Consider the following 12876-nt stretch of genomic DNA (forward strand, 5'->3'; position numbering starts at 1 on the left):
TATTGCGCTTAAACTATCAAAAACACACGAAGTTCACATTGTGTTGGTTGTGTCTGTGAATGTAAACAGCAGGGAAAGAAATCACATGTGTATTCAGTACCTACTGCTATATATGATGTTAACATGAATCAAAAAACAAAAGAAAAACAGAAAATCCCTCACTGGTCTTGATTGAAAAACTTGCCCTTAAATTTAGGTAGGGCTGATTCTGGGTCTTAGCACTAGTTTATGATAAACATTTTGAATGGTTTATATAATAATCTAATCGCAGAACACATCAGACATGCTTTTGGCAGAATTCTAATGTCCTTGCGTTATTCAGCCTGAGGGTGGCGATCTAATGATGATTGACAGACTTTAGTACACATGTCAAATGCATAGAATGTCATCATACTAGAATTGCTTTAAAGGGATAGTTCAGCCAAAAATGAAAATTAGCCCATGATTTACACACCCTCAAGTGATCCTAGGTGTATATGACATTCTTCTTTCAGACGAATACAATCGGAGTTATATAAAAAAAATTCCTTGCTCTTCCAAGCTTTTTAATGGCAGTGAATGGCCGTTTATGTTTTGAAGTCCATAAAAGTGCATCCATCCATGATAAAAGTGCACCCATCCATGATAAAAAACGTTTTAAACTTCTAATTTGTGACCGGTGTTTTGTTTTGCTCTTTCCTCTGTGCTTCCGTGTTCATCATTTCATTGTGCGTCAGGTCAAGGGTTACTCTTTCGCCGTAAATCGATGCGTACGGCCGTCTGCCGGAAGCTAGTTATTTTAGTCGATAAAGTTTTAAATATGGATATTTTTCTTACACTAACGCATTGCTTCGCTTCAGAAGGCCTTTATTAACCCCCCGGAGCCCTGTCCCGACAGAGTCCGTCAGCAGTCGTGGGCGGAGCCTAAGCATTTGTGACGTCACAAAAGCTACAATCTGCAAATGGCTTGTTCTGAGACACTGCTTTGATTTAAGGGGATTCAAATGTATTAAAATACTACAATTTAAATTAATAATTTGATACAATGCACTTATTGTGTTTTTACATTGTACTTATATATTTTTTTAAATGGTAACACTTTATTTTACAGTGTCCTTGTTACATGTTACATGTACTTACCATAGTAATAACAGTAAATTATGCATAATTACTTGCAACTAACCCTCAACCAAATCCTAATCCTACCCTAACCCTTAAGTAAATACTTGTAGTTAATTAATATAACTCATACTCGTACTTAAATGTATAATTACATTGTAACAATGACACCTTAAAATAAAATGTAACCAAAAAAATACCTGCATGCAATAACAGCTGTAATTCATCTCTGTAATTACATCTATGACCCTTCCCTTACATCTTAACCCATGCACCTTAAACCTAACCATCCCACCAAACCTGTACTAACCAGCCGTATACACCTCAATAGCAGCAAAAGACTTTTGCAATACATCATTAACACAATAACAATAAGTTAATTGTACCTAACACATTTTTATTTATTTATTTTTATGTAAGTACATCAAAAAAAGGTAAGACGGTAAAGAGGTTATTTTCATCAGACTGTGGAGTGGACAGGGTTAATGGGCGTCATCTGAGGAAGAGAGTACTGTACATTGGACATGGTTTAGTATGTAGCATATGACTAAAGATGGATAAATGCAACGTCTAGTCAAAGAACAAGGCATGATGACTTACACTGTAGCAGCATTTTACCCTTCAGCAAGTCATTTAATTCAGATTACTACCTCAATAGGATAAAAGTGTCTGTTTTTTTTTTCTTTACAGCTCTGTGTGAACAGCTAATGCATTATTTTCCTTTTAATAACTTGATGGTGGGGGTGAAATTATGTCTGTGGAAATTTTAGACTCTGTGACATAGAATTTTCCAAGAACACCTTCAGATTGTGAAGGAGGAGGAACCTGACACATTTCCGGTCAGATGGCAAAAAGCAGTTCCTCAAAAAAGAATCTAGTGTGATTCAGCAGGATCTATTCATAAACCGATCAACCCCATGAACCGATACTGCTGTCATCTGTTGATGTGAAAAGGCAGAACATTTGCATTTGAAATTTTCTTCAGTTCAGCAGAATATATAATGTGTGCTCTTACTGCGGTGAATTCCTCTGTGGTGAGTTGAGACAGAGGAAGATAACTTTAGTGTGATGTGTGTTGTGAAATATGTGTCTGGACTGGAGCCGTTCAGAGGGTAAAGCTCAGTTCTGGGCAGATCTCTGAGTCAGCAAATCACAGATCAAGATGTCTGCATAAACCTGCATAGACAACCACACACACACACACACACACACACACACACACACACACACACACACACACACACACACACACACACACACACACACACACACACACACACACACACACACACACACACACACACACACACACACACACATTAGGAAGTTTCATCCATTAAAAAAACACACTTTACATTGTTTTGTTTTGTATTGTTTTATATATTATGTTTTGCATTATATTTATTTAATAGTGATTGTTGGTAACACTTTATTTTACAGTGTCCTTGTTACACCTGTTACATGTAGTCACTATATTAATAACTAAAACTATAGTACTATAGTAAAATACTACAAGTAGGCTACATGTAGTTAATTAATATTACTCAGTACTTAAATGTAAAAGTACACTGTAACAAGGACACCCTAAAATAAAGTGTAACCCAATTGTGATCTTAAAATATTTTAATAATATCATCAAATATTTCGGAATAATTATTGGACAATAACTATACAGCTGAGCTCGTGTCCTGTTTCTCTTTGGGAAAACAAAAATATCAAGTCCACTCAATATCATGTGTGTTGCATATCAATCAATATGTTTATGGTTGCAATATTTGGTGAGTATTAATGTCTGCTTATACATATGCTCATAGGCTACTTATGATTTTATTAATATTTAATAGAATTTGCTAGAAGGGTTGAAGCATCAAACGTGGATTTGAAGTTTTGCACTGATGTGTGTGTGTGTAACCTTTGCAAACTGGCGTCACGCATCGGCTACACACACACACACACACACACACACACTGAGAGTGAGTTAGTGAGGATCTCAGTGCGCAGTGCGGAGCTGAAAACATGAGCAGCCTTGCATTGATTATCAGTGTTCGTGCATGATGCATTAGACACACACAGGTGTGATTTGACGGAGATCATGTGTGCGATGCGCTCTTCGCGGGGGAAAGTGTCTTCATGAGTGTCCAAAGTAACAGCAACAGCAGTGGAAGTTTGGACGGAGCGCCATCTTGCTCTCAGTTCTCGACTGGATCTCCGACCCCGGGCTCACTTTCTCCGCTCGATATCTGCGCTCCGAGGAGGCATAAAGAAGGTAAAACCGGTGTGAATATCAATTTAAAGTCTGGTCATGTGAAATCGGTCGGGATTGTGTTAGATTGACGTGTGATTTTGAGTAAATCTGGTCTTTAATCGAAGCGGTCGTGTCGGAGGCCGCTGATCTCTCGTCTGCTGACTGTGTCTCTCTGTGTTTTTATAACTAGCATCGAGTCCTAGAGATGAGCTGGTGTGTTTTAAACCGTTTGCGATGGAATCCTGTCGCTTTGTGTGTCGATAACGCGGTTAATTTGACGTGAGGATGCCCATGGTCACATATTAGGGGACTCAGTCACTGGTTGTGTCTCAACCTAGCGAGACGTCTTCTCAGACTGCATTTTTGGGCATCATAGGTGCTTATTTTTGTGTTGTTTTTATGATGCCCACAAAATGCTGTCTTTGTGTCTAGGTAACGTTAGGCAGCTCGATAGATTTTTAGAAACAGCCAGTCTGATTAAAATGAGTTGATGTTTTAGAGGCTCAGAGTGTATGTTTATCTTTTATGTAGCCTATGTCATGCAATGGCTCACAAATGAGACACAGTCTGTACCTGATAAACTTAAGAATGTTTATCACCCATGCATGAAATGCAACGGCCCAAAAATGCTGTCTGGGTTGGTAGACACAGCCAGTACCTGACAAACATTAGCTGACATTTTTAAGGTTGACAGTATGCATTTGTCACTTATGCATGCATGCAATGCAATGGCACAAATGCTGTCTCACTGTTTACTAGCTTTTGAGACACAGACAGTAAAGGATACATTATATAAGTTGATGTTTTTATGCTCTTATGCTAGAAATTATTCAAAAATAGGTTGGCGGTTCAATATCAACACAAGTTGATGTTTAATCTGTGAGAATGAAGTCAACAATGCACATAGAGAACTTGCTGGATTTCATTACAATAAACATGATTTTGTGTTTTAATGGTTAAGTATTGATTTAATTATCTAGCACTTAGTGCATGTCATGCTATGGCTCGCAAGTGAGAGACAGTCTGAACCTGATAAACATGAGAATGTATAGCCTACTGCATGCATCGAATGCAACAGCCCCAAAAATGTTCGGTAGGTAGATAGAAACTCGCTGGCTTTTAGGATGCTTTCAGTATCTGATGAACATGAGTTGCTCTATGCATGTCATGCAATGGCTCATAAATGCTGTCTAGGTTGGTAGACACAGCCAGTACCTGACAAACGTTAGTTGACATTTTTAAGGTTGACTGTATGCATTTGTTACTTATGCATGCAATGCAATGGCACAAACTGCTGTCTTGTTTACTAACTTTTGAGACAGCCAATATATGATAAATTATGAGTCTGCATGCAATAACAAATGTTATAGGTAGGCGGTTCAATATTAACACTATTAAGTTGATTTTCAATGATTGAGAATGTCAACAATGCACACAGAGAACTTCCTGGATTTTATTACAATAAACATGATTTAGTGTTTTTCTGGGTGAAAGTATTGATGTATTTATCTAGCACTTAGTGCATGTCATGTAGTGGCCCAAAATGCTGTGTACTGGCAACAGACTAGGTTTTGAGACACATCTAGTACACATTAGTTTATGTGTGAGTGTTTTGTGTGCAATGCAATGGCTCAGAAATGCTTTCTAGGTGGGTAAGATTTTGGACACATCTGATAAACGTGAATTTGTATGATTGAGTATCAGCCTATTTATTTATCTAATTCCTGCAATGCTCAAAAAAATATGCTTGTGCTGGAGAGCTGTTGGCCCTTTATGGTCATTGTAGTATTGTGTTTTGCAGCTTGACTCGTAGGTTTTTCCCTGAAATCATCAGGATGACTTTGATCCTCTAAGCAAAAGACCATCTGATACACATCTGATTTTAAAATCAAGTGCTTTTTCAAATTAAGTTGTTTTGCAAAATTTAGTTTTTTATGTGTTTTTGAAGAAATTAATGAACCTGTAAGTGTTTCAACGGATGTTTTCTGTGATATTGATCAAGTCCACCAGAGACTGGTCAGTGTAAATATGTGCTGTAAACACATGCATATGTGCACTGATGAGTGTAATATCATATGTGTGTTAATGCATTACTCAGATTCTCATGTCCAAGAATAAGTTCTCAGCCATGTAATGCATGCTCTGCCTTTATTTATGTTTTTAAATGATTCGAAAGAGTAATCTTTTACCTGCTTGTCAAACCAGAAAGTACAATGGTTAAGGATGTAGTACCATGTTTTATGGATATCTATACTGTATAATGTTAAATACAAATGGAACTTTCTATTCATCAAAGAATTCTGAAAAAATGTATCACTGGTTGAACAAAAATATGAAGCAGCGCAACTGTTTTCAACACTGATAATAATAAAAAATGTCTCTTGAGCATCAAATCATCATATTAGAATGATTTCTGAAGGATCATGTGACACTGAAGACTGGAGTAATGATGCTGAAAATTCAGCTTTGATCACAGGAACACATTCTAAACTAATAATATTTCACAGTATTACTGTTTTTACTGTATTTTTTATTATTTAATTGCAGCCAAATTCACACACAAAAAAAACTTCCTACGAGCCCAAACTTTTAAGCAGTATAGTGTACACTGTAAAAAATTTGGAGTAGGATTTACTTGAAAAAAGCTTGCTAATTTTTTTCACTCTGAAAATGCTAGTAAATTTACAAAGTTTGCCAAGTAAAAACCTAAACATTTATTAGTAGCTTTAATTAGAAATCTTTAAGTTAAATTTACTTGGAATATGGAATTAAGTAAACTTTACTTAACCTAGTTAAGTGAAAGTAACAAAGATAATAAGTAATTTTAACTTGGCTAGTAAAAGGTTGATTGATATCGATTTAGTTGAATATTCCTTTGCATTACATTTCACTCAAACAATAATATTGAATTATACCAATCATTTATAGTATGTGCTTTACTTAGATTATCTAAGTAATTTATAAGACATCATGTCAGATGTTAAGTCTCATGTGAATGCAAATACAGTACCTCAATACTTCGTAGACAATACACAATGACGGTAACATTTGATGGATCATTTTTGTGTTTGAATGTGTCATTTTGAGCAGAAAATTTACTCAAAATGTCACAAAATGGCAAGTTACTAATCCTGACAACAAAAGCAATGATAAAACAGTGTAAATACAGCTGGAAAACAGTGAAAAATGAACCTCATTAATTATTCAAGGTCCAGTGCATGATGGGAACCCCAGTATCAGAAAAGTTGAGTAATTTTTACTTAATTTTATTGAGTTGATATTTATGCTTTCATTTCTACTCGCTTGAAATAAGTACTGATATGGAATTTACTTAGTTTTTTAAATTCTTGCCTGGACTAACTTTTTCATGTAAATTACATTGTTTTTTTTCAGTAGTATTTACTTCACCAAAAAATCATTTTTTACAGTGTATGTTGAAGTGCAATGCTATTAACGTCTGATACTAATAGAAATTAAGTGGAATTAAGATTTGCCCCAGGAATTCATTTTTGAGCATGTAAAACAAATGGTTGATGTTTCATCCATTTATTTTAAATCCTTCACTTGAATGAATGAATGACTGAAATCAATTCTCAATATAAACATTTGGCTGTTGTTCCCTATTAAAATCAAATCGACAATCAGATATAAAAGTAGCTGTAAAAAATGTGCAAGATCATAGGAAATATAATACAACCTTTGTTAAAGTTAGGTTATAAAAATACAACTGTTCATTCATTGTTAGTTCATGTCAGCTTGGGTCCATTAAATAATATTAGCACAGACAGAGACTGTTGGAATTAAAATGAAAGTTTAATAAATGCTTAGTTCATGTTATCAAACGTAACCTTATTGTAAAGTTTTACCATGTTTTTTTAATAATCATCCATAAGAAGGTGGGTTATTATTATGCTATAGTATGATATCTTGATGGCTCAGTCACCTGTGCATCGGTGCACAAACTAGGATGTGGTTTGTTTGTTTCCTGGTCATTTGCTTGTACTCATTTTCCCACTCCACCTCCTGCATGTTTGGATCTTATGCAGCCAAGCAGTACTCGGGTTATTTGCCAAACCAGACGTGGCCTTAGGTTTGTGCATACTCATTCCTAAGTAGTTTGATTTGTCATTTATGTCCTTTATCTGGGCAGCTGTGCTCTTCCTTCCCTGTTGACCTTCATAATTTTTCCACCCCTCCACCATCTTGGGATCTCTTTGGCTTGTAGCTCTTTCTGGCACGAATCTTATCATGGCAGTGGTGTCGTTCGCTTCCAGTGCGCAGGTTATTATGGCTGGAGAACACGAGTGAACCTGGGCTGTTTCGTCTAGTCACTGTAATGAGGTTTGAAGACCAGATGATTCTTTGAGACAGGTTTTATAATGATGATTCATATTGGTCTTGTCGGCTGCTGATACTGTATTCTCATGTGCTGAAGAAACGGGGCCATTTGGCTGCGGATTCTGTCATCGGGCTTCTGGTGCCAGATCATGTCAAACATGTTAAACTAAAGGAATGGTTAATTCACCCAGAAAATGTAATTCTTTCATTATTTATTCACACTCTCATGTTGTTCCAAACCTGTATGCTGTCATTTTTCTGTAGAACACAGTTAGTGAAAATCTTTCATAATTTATTTTTCCAAAATTAGCAATAATTCCAAAAAATGGCACAAAAAACTCTATAACTAACTAATGGACAATGATATGTCTTATGAAGTCATACAAGAGCTTTGTGTGAGGAACAGACCCACACATTTAAATTGTTGTTCATTGAAAAGAACAGGAATAGAATTTTGAATTCATCTCTTTCCATCAGAATTCTTAGAAGAACATTATTACTTACTAAAGTTACATTTATTTGGTCAAAAATAAAGTTAAAAAAAGGTAATTTATTCCTGTGATGGTAAAGCTATATTTTCAGCATCATTACTTCAGTCTTCAGTGTCACATGATCCTTCAGAAATCATTCTAAAATGCTGATTTAATGATCAAGAAACATTTCTGATTATTATTAATGTTGAAAACAGTTGTGCTGCTTCATAATTTTTTGGAAACTGTGATGAATGTTTTTCAGGATTTTTGATGAATAGAAAGTTCAAAAGAACCGCATTAATTGAAATTGGATGTTGAATAAATGTATTATTTATTTATTTTTAATTTTCCTGACCCCAAACTTTTGAACTGTAGTGTGTGTACAGTAGTCTGTCACTAAATTGAGTGTGTAATATTGAGGTCACAGTGGCATGTGAAAAATACTCGTTGTATTTACTTGCATTTTATTTAGTTTTTTTGTGTGGATTGTGTCGTCATTATTTTCTGAGACTAAAATAGATGAATGAAGCTAAACTGTCAGTGGCATCAGCTGATAATGAGCAGGAAACCGCTCATTGTACTTCCTGTTTGTCATTTTGACTCCCGCAGGAAGAGGCTGTGCTGAAGTTTGCCATGAAAAATTAAAATGGCTAAAAGAGCAGATACATTTTTATTTTATTTTTTGATTATGAAGCTTGAGCATAGTCAGATCTGAAGGATGGTGGACGTCTCGAGGCCGGGACACACCAAGCCGACGTCAAAGAACTAGTGACGACGAAAGCTGACTGTGTTGTCGGCTGCGTCTCGGCCGAAAAGCCGTGCTTGAACAACTAGCGACTGTTAACTAGCATGTGCGTTCGTGCCTGCTTGTAATGTATGATGATGTAAAATGTAAAAAATTCCGTCGCGGCGCGAAATATACGTAATGAAAGACGACCAATCAGTTTGTGAACATATCCCTATGCCTTTAGGTTCAGTATCTTTAGGTTCGGTGTTAAAATGCCAATGTGAATGCCAAGCGGATCAGGACTAAATGTTTTTTTAGTTTTTGTGAACAGAACTACAAGTGTGAACACATCCTAAGTTCTTGGTGTGCCTTTAAACCAGTAATAAGTATTATCTTTTGGCTCTTTTAGGGTGGCATATGATCAGAAAACAATGACTTGATGGTCTCGTAAGATTCCAGGAGGATGCGTCACCATGATCACACCCCTCCCGAACCCGAAGCCTGAGTACCTGTGTGTGAATGTGTTGAGCGTGACATGTTTGTCTGTGTTTGTAGGAATGGATGAGCTGCATTCCCTGGATCCACGTCGGCAGGAGCTCTTGGAGGCACGTTTCATCGGGGCAGTGAGTGGAAACACAGGAGGAAGCACAGGGAGCGCGAGCGGCGGACCTAAAGTAATGCACACGCATGCAAACACACACATGTGCAGCATCATGTAATTATAAGTTATTATTTATATTTAAAGGTATAGCGGAGGATGTTTTACTTCCTGGTGGGTAGTCTAAACTATTGGTCCTCCTAATTGTCAATCATTCTGGTGAATCAATCAAACTTTTCAAAAAGTGGAGAGGGCGGGTCTTATCTAAAATTTGGAAAGATCCTCCGCTATACCTTTAATTCATTTGAATTTAATTTAGATATGTTGATACTTTCTCTAAAATGGCAAAATGGGTTATTTTTGTTTTCTTTAAACTGAATCATTCAAGCATCATTCAACTAATTAAACAATGTTTAATGTATAAAACAAGTATAAAGCTATTTGCAATGTTTTTCCGACACTAATTTCGTTTTAATTTTTCACTAAATGAACACCAATAAAAATCTGCTCATTTTATGTGCATCAGTTCAACAATAGATAGTAATAAAAAGCAAAATGTAAAGGATTGAAACGTCCAATGCATGGACTTTATTCTGAATCATTGAATAAAAGATTGAATCGATTCACTTTGAAGTGAACTGAACTTACCAAGCCTAACACAGTTTTAGCTGTTGTAGTTTAAATCAAAGACTCTACTAAAACCATATTTCGTAACACTCACATAAGCCGCTTTCCGACCGGAGGAACCTTTTCACAGTTCCTAGAACTATTGGCTAAAGTACCCGGATGTCGGCGTGTTCGCACCGCAGGAACTAGGAACAATTTTAGTTCTAGGAACTCCATTTGGAGGAACTAATTTAGGTCCTACTTCAGAGTAGGGTCTAAACCAGCTCTATAGGAACTACCCGTGACGTTAGTGTACGCTGATTGACCGAACGCACGCGGAGCCGTCTAACACAGTACTGTTAGACAGCTAACTAATAAACACAGAGAATGCGAGCATTGTTTGCTCTGGCGTTCTCAGTGCCGCCAAAATAAAGGTCCGTCGCGCCGTCAAAATAAAAGTCACTGTGCTTGCGTCACTCCCTTACCCCTCCTACCAGTTCCTATGGCAACTTGGCCAGTGCGAACGCAAACAGCAACAGTTCTTAAAACTGTTTAGAAGTGGACAGTTCCTAGAACTAAGTTCCTGTAACTACTTGGTCGGAAAGCGGCTATACTTGCAAGAACCCAAGATGAAACTATTGTAATGACATTATAGTCATAATATTGACCTATTATGTATTTTTTCAAAGTCTTAATTATGTTTTGGGCTCTGCTAGAATAGGTTTTCATGCTTGAATGTAAAAAAAAAACACCTAATTTTCACATATTCGACTTTGTCGTAGCGAGCATCTCTCTTCTCAGTCTGTCAGTAACGCTTAGTTAAGTTCCTGTCTCTATGAAGCCCCTCCTGAAAAGCGTGTTGTGCTCTGATTGGTCAGCTGGATCAGTGTGTTGTGATTGGTCAACCTCTTCAAGCATGTTTGGGAAATGTTACGCCCCGTACCATAACAGCGAGTTTCAACACACTACTAACGCAACTCAGGCCTCACCTGCATATGCCTTGGGCAGGAATCATTTAAATGAGGAATATTGTGACGTGTTCATTCCTGGAAGAAAATTCAAGACTACAATGGAGGCGTTTCAGGGAGTTCAAGAGAAAAACAGTGACACTGATATAGAGAATAACACCCTTCAGACTTTTTCATGCTCAAACAGCAACATTTCAACCCAAAGAAAGTTGAACATGTAAAAAAGCATTTAGGGGACCCCTTTAATTTTGTTTTACCAGTGAAATCGGTGTGAATATTTTGAAGGATTTTGAGCTCTCTGTCACGACCTGGACTAAACCTGCTTTATATTGTTTTGATCTTTTCTTTTCTTTTTAGGGTTTGAACAATAACGAATGTTCTAGTCACAGTTTTGGCAGCCTGGGGTCATCTAGTGACAAGGAGTCCGAGGTGAACTTTATGGACATGTATACTCAAAGATTTGACATTTATATTTATAGCTTTATATTGATTGAACGGATATGTTTCAACAGTTTGTCCATGTGTTTAAAAAGTACTTTTTTCATTCCCATAAAGAACTCTGACATAAAGAAAGGAGGATCGCCTGCCTATTCAGTAAGTTTGACGATTTTCACTTTGCTGTGTGACTTAAATTTTTTTTTATTATATATATATATATATATATATATATATATATATATATATATATATATATATTAGAGGTGGGCATAGATAAATTTTTTTAATCTAGATTAATCTAGATTAATTTTGAAATTAATCTAGATTAAAATGGCTCATTTGAATTCTGCCGAAGGCATTCAGAATATGTGTGCTACCCAAATAATGACTATAAAAGTAAGTCTTTGAGAACGGGTTTCTCAAGCCAGGTGGCGCATTAGACCAGGGGCTCATCTCCTGTTTCCAAAATGCATCACAAACTGCTTGAGAAAGCTGTTCTACTCATAGACTGTAAAAGATTACTACTGTACTGTTACCGTCCGTAGGCAACATTAGGTAGGCCTATGTTATTATCAACTACTATAGGCTATCAATTAGGGATGGGCGATATGGCCTAAAATCTATATTGTGATATACATTGCAGCCTCTTGCGATAACGATATACAGTATATTATAATAAAACCATTTCAGAACAGATTACACAGACCCATGCTAAACAACTGCTAAATGTATTTTTTTTTAAAGGGTGTATGTAGTTTTGAGAACATATATTGTGCAAAACTGTAAGTATACAACATAATTTTGCAGATAAATAAAATTTAAGTACACTAGCTGCAGAGACTTAAGTAGGTCTAATGTTTATTATGGCTTGGAGCTTATGAAACCCCAAATTTAAAATTAGAATAGGTATTGTCTAACTGATGTCTTTTCAGTTAAAAAGAAACACAACAACGATTCTTAAAATCGAGATTATGTGCTACACCACTAAGATATATTGGAATGGGAATAATACGCGCGCGCTGGTATTCAGTGATATCATGTTTCGTTTTGAATTTGAGGTGGTCGAACGGATTAGTCGTGTGTTAATTTACCGAACTGTTACCCCACACACTCTGTATATAGTTTGCTGCTGCTCGTCTGACGGCTTAAACCCGAACCAAGTCCAAATAATGGATGTTGCACCGATCTTTTTCACCAGCTTTCACTTTCAGCCGTGTTTACTTAAGATGACGACGAATATGCGTTGCAGCCGGGTTTACCTCGCGGCCGCGGGTAGATTGCGTCATCATAGCTTGTGAGCCATCTCCCAACCCAACTTGGAGAATAGATTAACGGCGATATTTTTTTTATCGCGCGATAAGAGTCTCGCGTTAACGCAGCACGTT

General features: G+C 36.6%; 1 protein-coding gene across 2 annotated transcripts in view; it reads left to right on the top strand.

The window, feature by feature from the left end:
• Nucleotides 1-3047: 3047 nt before the first annotated feature.
• LOC309513849 (serine/threonine-protein kinase tousled-like 1-B) overlaps nt 3048-12876 on the top strand; it is a 31365-nt gene continuing 21536 nt past the window's right edge. The window contains exons 1-4 of one of the 2 annotated variants that reach the window (XM_082189921.1): nt 3049-3364; nt 9437-9555; nt 11411-11482; nt 11609-11647. In XM_082189921.1, the coding sequence (XP_082046047.1) occupies nt 3229-3364; nt 9437-9555; nt 11411-11482; nt 11609-11647 (366 nt within the window). In that variant the 5' untranslated portion in view covers nt 3049-3228. Of the gene's footprint in view, nt 3365-9436; nt 9556-11410; nt 11648-12876 lie in introns of both variants that reach the window. The other variant, XM_082189920.1, reaches the window with a different exon arrangement.

Source organism: Leuciscus leuciscus (genome assembly GCF_965113295.1).
Source record: "Leuciscus leuciscus genome assembly, chromosome: 14".
Classification (NCBI taxonomy): domain Eukaryota; kingdom Metazoa; phylum Chordata; class Actinopteri; order Cypriniformes; family Leuciscidae; genus Leuciscus; species Leuciscus leuciscus.